Consider the following 18,175-nt stretch of genomic DNA (forward strand, 5'->3'; position numbering starts at 1 on the left):
TAACACCAGCACCATGTGCTAAATTTCATTCCCACCGGTGAGTGTGGTGGTGTTAGCATCTGTCTGTCCTGGGAGGCATTGGAGGAGTGACCTTTGGAGATGAAGTCAAGCTGCTGGACTGTTGCAGCGCCTGCTGTGGCTGTAGAGACCAATGCAGGAGAGACAAGTTTTGTTGCAGCTGGGGCAGGTGAAGCTGTCTGGTTGTACTGCCATGACATTTCTTGTCTCTGTGCTTCTCCTAGTGGTCATTCTTCTTCTGGTCACTGCTGTGGATGCACAACCTGACTGTCTCCAGACACTGCTGTCCTCTGCAAGGGATTCCCACACAGCAGGGCTGATGTTGCCACAAACTTCCTCTCACATTTGCAGACATCTTTGTAACACAGAGTTGGTCAGGCAACAACAAATGTTGCTACTTCCCCACCCTCTGTTCCCCCTATGAAAACAGTAGGAAAGAACCATATGCCAGAATACCACCCCAAATTTTGTTACTTTTCTCCCATGATTTTCTGCAAACGGATCTTTCGTGCTATGTCCCATTGCTTTTCTGAAAGTAACTTTGTGTTGTGTGAAAGCTCAAAAGCAGTGGGGGGAATGAACAGCTTGAGAAATGTCAGGGAAATGGGAATAAAATACAGTGTGAATGCAGCCACAGTAAAATCAAATTGGAGGCCTATCTGACAAGAGGTTGTGCCCTCTCTTTAAAGCACACAAAATTTCCAAACGTCTTTTTGTCAAGAGCCCAAGCGATGGGAAGGAGGAGGCAGGCTGTACTGATCTTAAATAAATCTAGATTTTATTAATAATATATAAGCCACATTTCCCCCCCTCTTAAACATTTGGTATAAGTTTTGCAATAAAGTATACTGGAAGAAAAAAGGTAAAAAGATGGCAGGCTTTAGTTCCCAAGATTAAGGCACTTTTTGTTTTACGAAGAGCAGAGAGAGAAAGTGAAAATGAATGGCTAAATAGGTCTCCATCCCCTCCTCCAAAAAAAATAAAAAATTCTTAAAGAGACATTAAGGGAATAATGAACAAGCACTTTGAAACTGGCAATGGTGCCACAACTGCAGGAAGGTGTGTGTGTGTGTGTGGATGCGCAATGTGCATTTACATGCAAGGCTTGGATCATGGTCATTCAGTCTTCCCATACTTTTGGAAAAGTGTACAATAGTTCTGCATTGACATTAAGACACTCCATTTCTAAGTCGCTAGAGCCTTTGGTGGGCTTGCTCTCTACCCACTCCCTCTAACTTTAGTGGAAGCCAGATGCCCCATTGGCCTCCACTGTTTTCATTCTAAAACATCGTTCTGTCACCACCTTAACTAAAACACATACAAATGTACCCATGTCCATTTGCTTCCCTGCCCTCCTGCACCTATAAAAGCATGTTTGATAGGCGAAAGCAACAACTTGGCCACTGGGGAAGAGGAAATGTGACAGGGATGCAGAACCGGAAGGCCTCCAGGTGTTGTTTCACTGCAGTTCCCATCAACCACTGTAGCCAGTGACTAGGGATGGGCCACCAACACCTGGAGGGCCACAGGTTCCGCATTCCTGTACAAGAGGCCCATTCAGTGTTAGTCAACTTTGGATTACCCAGATGGTGTTGGACTACAACTCCGATCATCTCCAGCCAGCTTAGCCAACATTCAGGGATGGTGGCAGCTGTAGCCCAATAATAACATCCAGAGGTGGAGAACATCCAACAACATCCAGAGGTGGACTGATGGGGAAAGCTCCTCAAATTTGATTTGCCTCATAAACTAGAGTCAGAGATACTGAGAAATGAGTGTGTTAACCCTCAGATAACAGGAAAACCCAGCGGTGCATCCAAAGCTACCCTACTCAGAGCAGACTCACTGAAATGTGCCTAAGTTCAGCACATTATTAATATTATACATTTATTTCACAGAATCGTAGAACTGTAGAGTTGGAAGGGACCCCAAGGGTCATCTAGTCCAACCCCCTGCAATGCAGGAATCTCAGCTAAAGCATCCATGACAGGTGGCCATCAAACCTCTGCTTCAAAACCTCCAAGAAAGGAGAGTCCACAACCTCTCAAAGGAGACTGTTCCACTGTCAAACAGCTCTTTCCATCAGAAAGTTCTTCCTAATGTTGGTTTGGGTCCTCTGGAGCTGGAGAAAACAAGCTTGCTCCATCCTCCATGTGGCAGCCCTTTAGGTATTTGAAGATCTCCTCTCAGTTTCATCTGTACCAGGGTTTATACCCCACCTTTTTCTCTGACAGAGACTCACGTCTATTAATTTCAGCAGGTCTGCCTCAAAGTGAGGACTAACTTTCAGCACAATCCCTAGAAGCTCCAGGAGGCAATAACCATATTCCTTTTACCTACCAGGGGTAAAAAGAAAAAGTGGATATTTTTGTAAATCCAATATGTGCACACACACATGCACACTTTCAATGGGACAACCCATCACTATGGCATTCAGTTTGCATTCCCCAACTACCCAGAATCACCAATGAAGAAAACATTCTAAAACAAAGCGGGCAAGTTCTCTTATAATTTTCCTTGCCTATAAATTGGGCGCAGAGAGAGGCCTACTCTGAGTAGGATGAGTATGGGATACAAGCCATCACCATTAACATATATAACCAGTTTCTTGCATTGGTGGTAAACCTACAAGATGTATGTTACTTGACCCCTCCCTGGGCAGGGAAGAAAACTTATTCCGCAGCTTTGCCCTCATCCACAAACGTTCACTGCTTTCTGCTACACACTTCCCTCGTGTGTAGCCATAACAACCGCCACATCCGGTTTCTCTAACCTTCATTTGCATCGTCATTCTCTAGCGAAAAGGGACTCGCTGGCTATACCTACTAGGCCCTGCAGCTAATATTCCTACCCAGATCCTCAAATCTCTCCAAGTGATGGGAGTTGCGGAACTACACTAGGACACGGCTGTCAACGCTGGGGAAGAGAGGTGGAGATGCACAGGTGATGAGATAACAGTTAAAAGAAGGTGACTACCCTTAAAAAATATATAATTATCAGTGGGGCAACAAGACTGGATTAAAACACAACCAAGTTCCAAGAAAATGAAGGTGGATTGGAAGAAATGCAGAAAAGCATTTTCTATATCTGTAGTGGAGGGCAAGGAGGAGGGAAGCAGCTGTCATTCTGTTCCTGTACCCCAGACATTCCCTGACATCCAAGGTAAAGTGTCTTTTCAGTAGAACTGGAATGGGGGAAGGAGACCCCTGATGAGCCAATTGTGAACGAAAGGTGCAAAGGAAAGGAATGTGAGGAAGCCAACCTAATTCCAGGCTTACAGAAGCCCAGAACGGTCAGCATAGTCCCAAGAGAGACAGTTAGAAGAACTGATATTATTTCTGGGGCTCCTCCATCCCATCCCCTGTGCTCCCTCCCAATACTTCTCTGGATGGATTGAGCACATGCAAATTAAGGAGGCCAAAGAACCAACTTTAGGCGCTTTGCTCTCCCCTCTCCCTGCCTGCCTTCTCCCCCCCCCCACAGCACCCCCCCACAGGGTCCCCCAATTCGAGTCTGCCTTTGGCATTGACACAGCCAACAGAGGAACCCTCTTGCATAGGAGGTGGGGCAGCTGTCCTAGAACTGAGTCTGCACCCCTTCGCTGCCTTCTGCAGCCCCATGGCTGTTCTCCACAAAGGATTCCTTGCTCGTCTCACAAACTGGGGTCACCTCCACTTGCACCCCTGTATCCTCCCCTGTCTCCTTATCGCTAGGCTCAAAGCAGCCCACGCAGGACCCCCCGTCAGCAGCCAGGGAAGGCGATTGGGCAGGAGATGTGGGCATGGAGTCCGTAGCCTCCTGCGCCTCCACCTGGCACTCAGCGGGATGTTGTGGCGTTTGCTTGCCTGCCTCCCTGGTGGCTTCCTCCTCCTCCTCCCCCTCCATGTGTTTGGGGTCTACTTCGCTCTTCTGGGCAATGGTGCCATTGCCCAGCTGGGAATCAGCCTTCTCAAGCGGAGCCTTGACGCAGATCTCCTTCACCAGCATTGTACGAAGGTCCTTCACGCTGTCAGGGGACCCCTGCACAGGAGGGGAAGGACTGCAGTCTACCCCCTCGGGCTCCAGCTCAGCTGCACCTGGGGACCCCTCCAGGGAAGTGACCTCGTAGGGAAGGGCCTCTTCATCAACGTGGATGACGGAAACGACTTGCTTGGCCCGGCGCTGCTTCTCATCTAGCGGGTCTGAGTCCGACTGCCTGCCAAACTCCTCCTCCCAGTTGATGGGCGTCTCCTCACCAAGCAAGTGCAGGTTGGGGTCGCTGTTGTGCATCACGATGCTGTCACGGTACAGGTTGTGCTTCCGCTGCACAGCTGCCTCCTTCACAGCTGAAATGTGGAAAGGAAAGGAGCATGAACAGGACCACAAATGGGACAATGCATAAGGCCACATCCACACCAGGCATTTAAAGTGCGATGATACCAATTTAAGCAGTCATATCTTCCCCCCAAAGAATTATGAGAGCTGTAGTTTGCTGAAGGTGCTGAGAGTTGTTAAGAGGCCCCCTAGCAGTTCAAAAGCACATTAAAGTGCAAGTAGATAAATAGGTACCACTCCAGCGGGAAGGTAAACAGCGTTTCCGTGCGCTGCTCTGGTTCGCCAGAAGCGGCTTAGTCATGCTGGCCACATGACCCGGAAGCTGTACGCCGGCTCCCTCAGCCAGTAAACCGAGATGAGCGCCGCCATCCCAGAGTCGGTCACAACTGGACCTAATGGTCAAGGGCCCCTTTACCTTTTATTCCCCTCATAGATCTACAGTTCCCAGGGTTTCCTGGGAAGAGCAACATACTGTTAAACTACTCTAGGAACTTTAACACAGTGATATCTGGGGTAGACATCTTTCTCCCCAGTGATGTGGTGGGTCATGGGGGAGCACCTGCATCAATTGGTTTGAAGCTAGACCCTCCCCATGGTGGCTATTCTGTGATTTGCACCCACGGTGCCCTCTCACAACTCCAAATGTGCCCACTGGCCCAAAAACAGTCAGCGCCCACTTCAATAGAATAGTAACATCCTCCGTGAAGAGAGCATTTGCTCCTCCTTACCCATCATGATGTCTTTCATGACAGATTGCAGTACCACCTCTTCGTAGGTGTTTTCCACCAGGATGAAACGGGCAAAATCCTCAAAAATCAGTTCCTGGAATCTTGAGAGGTCCTGCCATGGGAGAAAGAAAGAAAAATGTTTGGAATGAACAACAGAAAAAGGGGAAAATAAGAAAGGAGGGTGGGGAGGAAGACCCACACTCAACAAAACAAAAAATAGAATTGACTGGGAAAGAGACTCTCTAATAATAGCAGCACTTAAACATTATTTTAATGTTTCTTTCTTTCCTTCTTTCCTTTTTTCTTTCTGTAGTGTATTTGCTTTAAAAATTAAGAAAGTTTTTCTGCCGGACAAAATTGCTCAAGCAAAGTGCAATCTGAAGAATCCTATAGACAAGAGTTGGTTTACTGTTGTCATTTAAAAAAAATTATGCACAACATTTACACAACAAGCAGCAAAAGGAAACCAGTGGCGCCTCTAGATGTTGTTGAACTCCAATCCCACCAGCCCCAGTTAGGGGTGGTGAGAGTTGCTGCCTGGTGGAGGCTGTTCCATTAGCACTTACTTGCAGGATCGCATTATCCCGTAAGCACCCACTCTGCTTCAGCCTGTGGTCTGTGCAACGTTAATATTCTGCACTTGTAAGAAATTGATCTTTTAGTGCAGCAGCACCTGCACTTTGGAACTCCCTGCCTTTTAACATCTGGCAGGCTCCTTCCCCGTAGTCTTTTCGGAGCATGCTGAAAATACTTTCCTTTGAGCAAACTTATTCTCGACATGTGGAAGCTGCCGTGTATTTTAATATGGTTGTAGCTTATTGCTGATTTTATTCTTTTCAAATGTTTTGAATACATGCTTATTTTTTTACCCTTATTTCTTTGTTTACTGGTAAGAGTTGGTTATCGGTAGATTGTCAGGTATTGTGGAAACCTTTGCAGACACTCTGATCAGCTATGATGGCAAACTGCCCTTTAAGCTAAGCAAGATCATTGTCTGCCACACCCTGGCATCATCTAGGATGTCAAGTGCAGAACAGGACAGCATGGCTTGGCCCAAATTATCTCGTGGGTCAATTGAGGAGACATATCCAAATGGGACACGGGTGGCGCTGTGGGTTAAACCACAGAGCCTAGGACTTGCCAATCGAAGGTTGCAGTTTGAATCCCTGCGACGGGGTGAGCTCCCGTTGCTCGGTCCCTGCTCCTGCCAACCTAGCAGTTCAAAAGCACCTCAAAGTGCAAGTAGATAAATAGGTACCGCTCTGGCTGGAAGGTAAACAGTGTTTCTGTGCACTGCTCTGGTTCGCCATGCTGGCCACATGTACGCCAGCTCCCTCGGCCAATAAAGCGAGATGAGCGCCGCAACCCCAGAGTCGGCCACGACTGGACCTAATGGTCAGGGGTCCCTTTACCTTTACCTATCCAAATGTGATTTTGGTTTTAAATGCAGTGTAAGGTAGTCTCTACGGGAGTATATTGTATTTAATTATGGGGTATCAGAGTTTTTAGGGGGCTAACCAGGCTGGGATAGCAGGCTTGTTGGTATTTGAATGTCTGATGTAGATTTTTTCAATTCTGTTGTTCCGTATGAGACAATGACAATAAAAACTATCGTCTCATATCGTATGGTAGGCCGAATGAGGCCCTCGTGCCAGAGGTTCTTCCTCCCGGCCATGAAGCTAGCACACTCCTTCTGAAAGGGAGGCTTTCCTTGCCCTTGTGTTTGTGCGCACCCCTCTTCCTTTCGGGGGCTTGTGCTTACCCCTTTGCAAGTGGGGGCCAGCTTCTTCAGCAGGAAGGGGATGGTGATTTGGAGCAGGGCCTCCCGGAAGAACTTCTTCCTTACGGTGCTGCTATCATAGTCATATTTCTGCAGGGAGGAGAGAAAAGAGGGGGCAGAGAGTCACACCACTGAGACAGAGGGAAGGGACTTAAACCGTGTCAGAGAAGAGTGGTCTGCCTAACCTCAGACCTAGAGGACAAATGCAACCCACCAAGCCTTACTATCTGGGCTTAGAGGAGCTACAATTCCTCAACCACCCCCTCTCCCACACCAACCCCTTTACTGCCCCTGCTTGCCCCCTTCGTTGAGGGTTCCTGCCTGGCTGCAATGTGTCATCAAACTCTTATCATGCCTCTTGCTTGTCTGGGTGGCAGGAGGAGAGGGGTGAATGTAGAAATCAGCCTGTTGTGCAAAGTGAAAGTTTGCATCCATTGCCCTGTCCACTTTTTCCCTCTGGCTCTGCCCTCTGCTGGCTATGGCCTCCTACAATGTTGCCCAGAAGGAATGCCTTCCTTGGGGTGAAAACATTTCCACAACATGTAACCAAATGGGTACGGCAGATGGTTTCAGGCAGGTGTGGGAAGGCAACGGCCAGATTTCCTTTTAAATCTGTCTTGACAAAAGAGGCAGCACTTAAAATAGTGCAAAAATGGCACCAGACGCCTATACGGTTAGTTCATATTAGCACCTCCTACTCTCTAAACTGTTGGAGAGGCTGTGGAATGGCACATGCAGTGGACGTGTGGGAAATTGGCTTGGTTCTGGGAAGAAGTATTTGTCCAAAATAAAAGCCATTACTGAACAAAATGTCTCTAAATCTCCAATCTTCCCAATCTTTTCATGAGAAGTGATATTCAATTACAGCTGGAATGTCTAGCAAGTTCTTCTCTGCTAGTGGTCAGGCTTGTAATAGCAAGATACTGAAGAAGGTGTTTCTCTGACAAATCGGTACAATGAAGTATGTCAAATAGCACTTGTGGGGAAATTGAATAATAAAATAAAATTGGCACGAGGCACGAAGCACAGAGAATCTTTCCCTGGCACAGATTTGTTATGTACATGGCTAAAAATGAAAATGGAGGTATTTTATAACTTTAGAAAACTTTTGCTAGTGAGACGAGGTGATTAGAGTGTCAGACTAGGACATGGAGGACCAGGGTTTAAATCCCTACAGTCATGAAACTCAGTGGGTGACCTTGGGCCAAATCTCTGCCCACCTCACAGAGTTGTTGTGAGGATAAAATGGGGAGGAGAACTATGTATGCCACCTTGAACTCTTGGATGAAAGGTGGGATAAATAAGTGACAAATAAAATGTAATGAAATTACAAATACACCGTTTATCTCCTTATGTACAAATGGTTGACTGGGACAAGAACTTATTATGCTATTTGGATGCTATTCTGCATGCATTCCCTGAACACCATCTTCTTGGATTAGGGCGTGATATTTCATTACTTGTGTGTACGATGATGTTAAATGTCATAAAAAATTAATGAACAAAATAAGAATGTAAAAAGGAAAGAAAACATTTCCCCCGTTCCTGACTTAATGCCATGTGGCTTGATAGGCTACCAAGAGTTCTCAACCAGGGCAGCTCAGTCAGCAGACAATGAAACTCTTAAATTTCAGGGTTGTGGGTTCAAGTCCCACGCTGGGCAAAAGATTCCTGCATTGCAGGGGGTTGGACTAGATGGCCCCTTGAGGTCCCTTCCAACTACATTTCTATGATTCTATTTGCTTCTTCCAGAAGCCAGCCTGGCAGGTCTGATCCAGAGCAAATGGGCCTAAAGCTTGGCAGGCAAGCTCACCTTAAGCACTCGCTCCAGGATGCGCTGAATGGTTTTGCAGAGCTCATCTTTGTCTGTCGATTTCCCCACCTCCTGATGAAGGAGCGTCTCAAAGGTGTACACGGTATCGTCCATTTGCTGCAACACCCCCCAAAAAACAAGTAACCGTTTATTTAAAAGATATAAAACACTGAATCATGTTGCTTAGAAGACCGCTGGCTTTGGAATAAGAGTTTTAAACCCTGATTTGCCTGGGGCTCTGCCTCTACAGACCTCTTTGCTGAAGTGCCTTTAATACTTGATGGAGAAGCACTATGACATTCTACAGGTGTTGGGATTTGATAGCTTAGCCGCAAAAAAAAAAAAAAGCCTTCTGAAATTAAAATAAGTGTCACAATTATGCTCTTAAACTTTTCGATTGTGTAATTTTATAGCACGCCTAAGTTCATTTGGATGCCATTGTTGCTTTTGATTTGAATTATTACATGGTAGAAAGAGAACCCAAACTGCACATAAACAAAAAAAAACTTAAAAGAGAATGTATGGCTTGTAAAACATGTGCAAATCATCCTGGCCACTAGAGGGCAGTGGTGGCGATTCCCTGCCCAAACAGGGTCACAGAGAAGACCTATTCACCAGAAGTTGGGGGTTGTGCTGGGCTGAAAATTTCTTCAACAGCAAACTAACCCAAATGGTGATTTTACAACAAATAAACACACAAACATCACTGGAGGCCCTGTGATTAAATTAAGTGAAGGTTTAGATCTCCTTTTTTAAAAAAATGACACCAGTGAAGTTGGGTGACAATAGTACTAAGGGCTACTCTCTCAGCTCAGTTGATTCATCTGATGGGGGTGGGAGCTGAGTGAATCCCTCCCTTTTGGGGGCAATTGGGGTAAAAGGTTCAATGGGGGGGAAGATTCAGAACAATGGGTTCCATCCACCGCTAGTCCTACTCAGAGTTGACGTTAATGGGTGCGTGGAATCTAGTTAGGGATAACCTACTGATAACCTACTGGGACGCGGGTGGCGCTGTGGGTTAAACCACAGAGCTTAGAACTTGCTGATCAGAAGGTCAGCGGTTCGAATCCCTGCGACGGGGTGAGCTCCCGTTGCCCTGTCCCTGCTCCTGCCAACTTAGCAGTTCGAAAGCACGCCAAAAGTGCAAGTAGATAAATAGGTACCCCTCTGGCGGGACGGTAAACGGTGTTTCCGTGCGCTGCTCTGGTTCGCCAGAAGTGGCTTTGTCATGCTGGCCACATGACCCGGAAGCTGTACGCCGGCTCCCTCGGCCTATAGAGCGAGATGAGCGCCGCAACCCCAGAGTTGTCCGCAACTGAACCTAATGGTCAGGGGTCCCTTTACCTAAGCTACTGAAAATGATGAATGTAAGTTGAAGGATCTAAGACGGAACAATCTTGTTTTCTGCTCCAGAGGGAAGAACCCAAACCAAAGGATTCAAAACAGTAGAAAGAAGATTTCGACTAATTGTTAGGAAGAACTTCCTGGTGGTAAGAGCTGTTCGACAGTGGAATGGATTCCCTCAGGAAGTTGTGGACTCTCCGCCATTGGAGGTTTTTCAACAGAGGTAGGATGACTACCTGCCACGGATTATTGAGCTGTGATTACTACATTACAAGGGGTTGGACTCCATGACCCTTGGGGGTTCCTTTCAACTTTACAATTTTATGATTCTCAGTTAGTCCAGTTCATTAATAAGTATGGGGTGGGTACCAACATGGCTTAAAGGAACGATCAAGAGCTTCCAGTGAGCTCACAATTGTTCCTTTGCTGGGGGGGGGGGGGAGCAAACGCCCAGTATCCACCAGCACCAGGAGCAAGAAGAGTGTGGCACTGACTCTGCCTTCTAAAATGAAGGGGGGAGGCTCAATTATATCAGTGGTTTCTTCCTGCTTCTTAAGTAAGGTGGTGTATCTTCTAAGATACTCAATAAATCATTGTGTTCTCAGGGGATTCACTGCTGGGCAGTCACACCCACCAGCCAAATTTGGCCCACAAAGCATTAGGGCAGGCATAGGCAAACTCGGCCCTCCAGATGTTTTGGGACTACAATTCCCATCACCCCTGACCACTGGTCCTGTTAGCTAGGGATCATGGGAGTTGTAGTCCCAAAACATCTGGAGGGCCAAGTTTGCCTGCGCCTGCATTAGGGTATATGCGGATCTGGCCCACTGGGTAGAAAGATAAAAAAAAAAGTTGTACACCACCCCTGACCATATTTAAATCTAGATAGCAACAGGAATGTGATGCAATGTTTGCATGCCTGCAGAAACGTCTTGAATTCTCGGATGCAGTCTCACTCTACAAAGAGTCACATCCATTGCTCCGCCCACTTTTCTTGCCGGTCCCACCCACCACCAACACATGTGAGCCTTGGGCTGAAATAAAGATGTCCTTCCCTTTGAATCCTGGGATCCAAAGAGCTGTTTGCAAGCTTGCCAGATACTGTCAACGAGGCTGGCTTTTGGTCCGATCTGGCAAGGCAGTCCCTACCTGTCTCATCAGGATCTGGGCCCGCTGTTTAAACACAGAGGCGCTGGACACATCAAACCTCTGCTGCAGCCCTTCCAGCTTCAACTGGTCCATCTTCTCATAGCAGGACTGCATCTTGACTGGGTGGAAAGCCAGCTGAGAAAGATTTTCCATGTACTGGAGGAGCGGGGAGAGGAAAAGATATTACTACTGCTGCTACTACTACTACTACTACTACTATTACAGTCATACAGTAGTCAAACTACTTTTACAGTCATACCGGAAGTCAAGGGTTACTTCTGGATTTCACTGCTCGCACATGCGCAGTAGCACTAAATCATGCTTCGCGCATGCACACAGGCACCAAATCACACTGCACACCTGCACAGATACGGCGCTTCAAGTTGCACACTTTTCATGTTGTGAACAGGCCTCCGGAACGGATCCTGTTCGCAACCGGAGGTACTACTGTACTACTAATTACAACTGCTACTAGAGGCTTCTGTCCCTGTTTACTCTGCTCAACAACACCAACCCCCTTGCCCCCCACCCCCTCCTTTACGCCTCACCCATCCCCATGCCTATCCCCTCAGGGCTTGCCCAAACTCCCCTTCCTCTCCTCTCCCAGCTCACCCAAAACCCCACCCCTTTTAAAGGAGGGTGAGGGGCTTCAGAGAGTGGCTTAGCAAACTGCTCTCTGAAGTGCCTCCCCCCATCTCCATTAAACAGTTCACCAGGGCCACCTGCCTCCCACGCTGCTGCTCACTCAACTGCCTACCATACTGCAACATGATGACAGCCTTACAATTTTTATGTATATAGAAGGATTTGTATTATTTTTACTACCACGGCCACTTATTAGTGCTTTCCTCAAAAAAGTAACCCAAAGAGGCTTGCAAATACTATATGAAACCAATTATAGCAAATGTAACCCATGAGAACTTTTAGAAGAATCCCACATCTATTCAAATAGTTATTGCAGATACTGTCCCACTAAAAGAGGCCACAGGTAATTGAAACCCTTCAAATTAAGGGCTAAAAGCTAGGGTAAAAAGAAAATAACTAATTTCCAGGTCCTTTTGCTGAAGTCTGAGGCATCTTATGCTGAAGACCCTCCCCTACAATGCTTGCCCCAACCCCAAATTTCCTCTTTTGCCACCAAGACTTCTAGCTTACCTCCCCCATCTTCTCCATTCCTCCTTCGTTGAGGATGTTCATATTCATGTCGGTCACCTCCTTGAAGAAGACTTCCCTCACCTCGGCAAAGCCCTGGCTGGTGGGGATCATAAGTGCCTCCAGGATGGAAGGGATGTAAGGCTGGACGTGGTTCCGAACACAGATCTCTGCTTTGGAGAAGACTGTGGCTGGATGAAGAAGCGTCAGGGAGGTTAGAACTGCCTCCACAAAGCTGCACCCCAGATCTGGACACCTGTGCAGGCAACTAGCAAACGCCGTACGATCGATCATACAGATATCAACCAGAATTGGAAAATGCCTCAAACGGGTAGGCAAACTAAGGCCCAGGGGCCGGATCCAGCCCAATTGCCTTCTAAATCTGGCCTGCGGACGGTCCAGGAATCAACATGTTTTTACATGAGTAGAATGTGTGCTTTTATTTAAAACGCATCTCTGGGTTATTTGTGGGGCATAGGAATTCATTCATTTTTATTTATTTTTCAAAATATTTTCTGGCCCCCCCTGGCTCTAAGGGACGGTGGACTGGCCCCCTGCTGAAAAAGTTTGCTGACCCCTGATCTATCCCAAGCCCTGATGTTGCAGAAAACCCACAGATAGGTGCTCTAAAACCATTAACCAAGGAGATGCTGCCCCCTGTGGTTCTCCAAGGGTGTGGCAGCCCCACATTGGTGTGGCAGGAGAGGGTGGCAAGTGTGGTGGGAAGATTCAAGGACAACCAAAGAAGCATTTAAATATTCCAGGGTAGTATAGTACAGCAACTATTTTGTGCAACTGTAAAGGGGATTCGGATATTTCATTTGGCACATCCTACCTGAGAATCTTCTGCTATTCTATTCTATTGAATGCAACAAATAATTTGGTTTTATTGTATGTGTGGTGCCCGATGATTTTCGTGGTTATTGTTCTTTGTTTGCTTGTTCTTTGTTCTCCTTCTGAATGATGCCATGGCCTATGGCTAGTGCAATAAAAAGTTTAATTGGTCTAATTGGTCTAACTATTTTGTGCAGGGGATCCATCCCTGGTCACCGCGCATGTTGGCGGAGCATGCATAAGCATCCTCTGCCACCATTTTGCCCACTTCCGGGATCAAAAGGACCTGTATGTTGATGATCATACACCAATTGGACATGCCTAAAATGGTTGCTGCCAGTATAGTATGGTATGGCATGGTATGGTATGGTATGGTATGGTATAATATAGTGTAGTGTAGTGTAGTGTAGTGTAGTGTAGTGTAGTGTAGTGTAGTGTAGTATAGTATAAAAAAGATTATTATTTTTATTTGCACAATATGGATAAGTATCTTTCAAAATGAGATCAACAGCATCAAATGACAATGTGGACAATCCTAGTTGTGTTTTCCAATGTCTCAAAAAAAAAAAATCTCTTGTGTGAGACAAAAAAATATTCTTAAAGTGTAGCCCAGAGCAAAAGCTTTTGAGAATCACTAGTCTAACAGTTTGAAGATGTCTCATGCTAAGTCAGACAGCTGGTCCCTCATTATTGTCTACACTGACTGGCAGCAGCACTCCATGATTTCAAAACGAGGTCTCTTCCAACCCGCCTGTTGATGCCAGGGATTGAACCGAGATTGAACCAGTGTGCAAAGCCAATGTTCTACCACAGAGCTACATCTCTTCCTTTCATAAAATGCTGCTATACACTGAGTCAGGCTGTTGGTCCATTTAATTCAGTGTTGCCTACACTGGCTGGCACCTGCTGGGTTTCAGGCTGGAGTCTTTCCCAGCCCTTACTGGACATGCCATTGGGGACCGACCTTCGGACCTCATGCATGGGCTCTGCCCTGAGACACGGCCCTTTCCACAAAGCAAAGGGTCTCTCTCCATCCCCTACCTCGGATTTTGCTGGCCAGGTGCTCCTTCGATTGGATGATCTGATCCATATCTGTGCGGATGGTGCTGGTCATCCCAGGCTTCTCAACCTCGCATTTAACCACAGCTTCGTCGTACTGGACTTTGGTCTGGTCGTAGACCATCCTATACACAGCGTCAGAGACCTAGGAAAAGATGGGGAAGGGTTTTTTGGGGAGAAGATGGAAGGTTGCAGGGAGAGCATCCTTCTTAGTGAGCCATCAAGAGACAGGCAACTCCTCCTTCTACCCCCAACCATCTAGCTGGGGTGCCCCAGCCACTCTGGGAGGCTTCCAACACATAATAAAACATCAAGGTTATTGCAGCAAGGGCAAGATAGGCCCTGCAGCTCGCAACAGAACATGTGTACATGGGCAGGGGTGGCGAGATTAATAAATTAGAATTACTTGTTCTATGGGGGAAACCAAAAACAGAGAGAAAGTTAAAATATTTTCACTCCAGGATTTGTACTTAGAATTGTTTGCACAGAGTATATGCCCATCAGGCTCTGTGGGAACCCATCCCCCCATTTTTTCTCATTCCCTCCCCCATCCGAACACCTATTACTTCTTTTTAAATTTGTACAAATAGTATTTACTTTAAGTGTATGATACAAATTGCTATGATCCCTTGTTGATCTTTCTCTGCCTCTCCCCCATTCTATATTGTTAAGGAAAAGCAAAAATAAAATGAGAAGCTGTTAAAAGTCGAGATAAAAAATGTGCACTCAAGGAATCTAAATTCTGTGCCCCTTAATTGGAGCAGACCAGGCCACACAAATCTCTACCATTGGCATGATTTTATACTCCTTTCCCTAGAACAGGGGCAGAAACCTGTGGCCCATTCAAAGCTCTTGGACTCCAATTCCCATCTGCTCCAGCCAACATGGCTAATGGTCAGGGATGATGGGGGCTGACGTCAAGCAAGATATTGAGGGCCACAAGTCCCACATCCCTTCTGCAAAGCAACACATATTTTTCCCCCACTGCTAGAATGAAAGGAAAAAACAGTGGCATGATAGCAGGTCCTGAAAGATCACCTGAACTCTCACACTCTGATTATTAAAGGATTTTTATTTCCGAGCATAACAAAAAGGGGGGGGGGGGACCAAAACCTTGCCAGCTGATATTAACAATAAGACTGCATTGCAGAGAGTAGGACTAGACCCCCGTAGTCCCCTCCAACTCTGATTTTGTGATCTATGACTATCCCTTAACTTAAAATTTCAATGTTAATAAACACTGCCCACAAGTCTTGCTCAGCTGCATTTTTTTAACTGCACTTTCAAGGACATCTACACAAACTTTCATAAGGACTAGAAACCTGAATAGAGTGGTACCTCTGGATGCGAACGGGATCCGTTCCGGAGCCCCGCTCGCATCCTGAAGCGAACGAAACCCACGTCCGCGGGTCGTGATTTGCCGCTTCCACGCATGCGCGTGACGTCATTTTGAGCGTCTGTGCATGCGCGAGCTGCGAAATCTGGAAGTAATGTGCTCTGTTACTTCCAGGTCGCCGTGGAGCGCAACCCGAAAATGCTATAGATATAGATATAGACAGAGCTTTTTTTCTGGGGACGCTCAAGAGTATACAGTACTGGCATCTTTTTTCTAGAAGAAAAGCAGTGTCTATGTGTGTGTGTATAACGCGCACACACACACACATATATGTGTGTGTGTGTGTGTGTGTGTGTGTGTGTGTGTATGTATACAGATATAGATAGATACATGAAGAATGCTGAGATGTACAGGAGGATTAATTCTGAGCCCGATTATAAATTCCCGTGACTTCTCCCAGCACAGAATCACAGGGCACACCTGCAGCTCTACATATAAATAAGGAAGTATTAAGAAATTTGGAGAAGGTGCATGCGAAAGGGGTCTTGTGAGGGGTTTTTTTACTCTTCCACACAGGGCTTCGGTGTGCTGGAGGGAATGTCCTCATTATACTGCAGTGTTTGGAAGGCAGCCACTGGGAGCTGAATATTTGTTTAAAAGGGAGTTTTCTGCAAATCTATTTTTAAAAATGGCTCACAAGGAAATATTTATCCTGGTTTTTCAAACAGTATATATATTTTCTTCCCACCCGAGGTCTTTTGACATTCTGGGCCATAATTATCTTACAGCTAAAAGCGTGGTTTTTGTTTGTTTGGGGTTTTTTTTTTTTTTTTACTGAATGCAGCCTGGAAATGGACAGGCCCACAAATGCATGGAGAAATTTCTGTTGGAGAAATCCTGTTTTCCATTCATAAGAGAAGTAGGGAGACAGAGCTGGGGAACCTGTGGAGTTCCAGATGTGGCAGGGGTCCAATTCCTGCATGCTCCAGCCAGGCCAATGGTCAGGGATGATGGGAGTTATAGTTCAACAACATTCAGAGAGCCAGAGGTTCCCACATTCCTGGAGCAACATTGGGACATAGGAAGCTGCCTTATACAAAGTCTAACCAATACCAATACAGACCTAGCTCTGTATTGTCTACATTGACTGATAGTGGCTATCCAGAGTTTGAAGCAGGGAAAGTCTCTCAACCCCACCTGGTGATGCCAGGGATCAAACTTGGGACCTTGCAGCAGAGAGTTCCATACGTTTACATATTACAGAGTGTGACCTGGTGCATGCTCAGCGCACACTCACCTGGATCCAAACTCTGTGTCTCTCTTGGATTTTGCCCTTCAGGCGGGGCCCAATCATGTTCTTCAGCTCAGGAAGAAGTTCCTCCATCACTAAGTTGCTCAAGACCTGGATTGGGTATAAAGGTAAGGAAAGGTTGGTTCGATTTATTGTATTGCTTCCCACAACGAAAAGCCCTGAAACAATTCACAATGAGACTAAGATATAATAAGACCGATCCATAAAACATAGTTGGGTTAAAAACATCCAGTCATTGGTGCTACCTGAACTCCTGTAGGTACAAAAGAAATACCTTTGCCTGTGCCTTAGTGATGGCAAAACCAGTGCCAAGACAGGTGACAGCACTGGTCACACACTGGGAGGTAGAAACAAAGGAAGCTGGCTTAAACTGGGCCAGATTGTTGGTTCATTTAGCCCAGTACTGTCTGCACTGACTGGCAGTGAATCTCCAGGTGGGGCTGGGAGAGACTCCCATCTGAAATCCTGGAGAGCATCTGCCAGTCAAAGTAGACAATACTGAGCATGAAGGACCACTGTTCTGACTCAGTATAAGGCTGCTTCCGATGTTCTTATGACCTCAGGTTGTCAAGCATACCTAGGAATTAATTTCCTGGGCTGCTTCCTCAAAGACTCACCTGTGCTTCATTGCCACAAAGCATGTCCCATGTGCCATACTGGTCCTTAGACTGGCGGTACATGCGGACAGCATCAGTGAATGCAGGAGCCTCTACCTTGTTGTCTTCAGAAATACCTGGAAGAGAAAAGTGGAAGGTGCTTTTAAATTTTTTTTTTTGGGGGGGGGAGCGTCAACTCTGTGTCTCTTAGAGCAGTGAGCAGTGTTCTTCAACCATGGGTTCCCAGATGTTGTTGGATTACAACTCCCGCCATCCCCTGCCAGATGCCATTTGATTACAAGTCCCATTGTTCTCAAGGGAAGTAATAGTACCACACCTAGAATATTGTGTCGAGTTCTGATCACCACAGTTTAAGGACATTGACAAGCTGGAATGTGTGCAGAGGAGGAAAACCAAGATAATCATGGGTCTGGAAACCAAGCCTTATGAGCAACAGTTGATGGAACTGTCCCATGGAAGATGGAGCAAGCTTGTTTTCTCATGCTCTGGAGGTTAGTACATGAACCAACAGCTTCAAGTAACAACGAAACATCTGGAAGAACTTTCTCGCACTAAGAGCTGTTTGACAGTGAAAGAGACTCCTACAAGAGGTGGAAGACTCCCCTTCCTTGGTTTTGCATGGCGAGTCCCCTCCCCCCAGTGGAAATAAAGACACATGACACAATTATCAACGTTAATGGGCTAAATAAGGCCACACCTTTATTGGTTACAGGTGATGA

General features: G+C 46.4%; 2 protein-coding genes and 1 long non-coding RNA gene across 5 annotated transcripts in view; 2 read left to right on the plus strand and 1 right to left on the minus strand.

Annotated features, from left to right (window-relative positions):
• The window catches only part of LOC309361563, a 255,050-nt gene that overhangs the window by 137,691 nt on the left and 99,184 nt on the right, over positions 1–18,175 (plus strand). The window lies entirely within an intron of this gene.
• SLC31A2 (solute carrier family 31 member 2) overlaps positions 1–18,175 on the plus strand; it is a 766,698-nt gene that overhangs the window by 12,818 nt on the left and 735,705 nt on the right. The window lies entirely within an intron of this gene.
• Positions 2,256–18,175, minus strand: part of NIBAN2 (niban apoptosis regulator 2) — a 93,939-nt gene continuing 78,019 nt past the window's right edge. The window contains exons 6-14 of the mRNA XM_081896411.1: positions 17,457–17,572; positions 16,825–16,929; positions 14,174–14,336; positions 12,302–12,489; positions 11,147–11,302; positions 8,654–8,770; positions 6,823–6,930; positions 5,061–5,172; positions 2,256–4,343 (exon numbers count right to left, since the gene is read on the minus strand). Coding sequence (XP_081752537.1) covers positions 3,595–4,343; positions 5,061–5,172; positions 6,823–6,930; positions 8,654–8,770; positions 11,147–11,302; positions 12,302–12,489; positions 14,174–14,336; positions 16,825–16,929; positions 17,457–17,572 — 1,814 coding nt within the window. The 3' untranslated portion in view covers positions 2,256–3,594. The remainder of the gene's footprint in view (positions 4,344–5,060; positions 5,173–6,822; positions 6,931–8,653; positions 8,771–11,146; positions 11,303–12,301; positions 12,490–14,173; positions 14,337–16,824; positions 16,930–17,456; positions 17,573–18,175) is intronic.

This window comes from Podarcis melisellensis, assembly GCF_964234715.1.
Source record: "Podarcis melisellensis genome assembly, chromosome: Z".
Lineage (NCBI taxonomy): Eukaryota > Metazoa > Chordata > Lepidosauria > Squamata > Lacertidae > Podarcis > Podarcis melisellensis.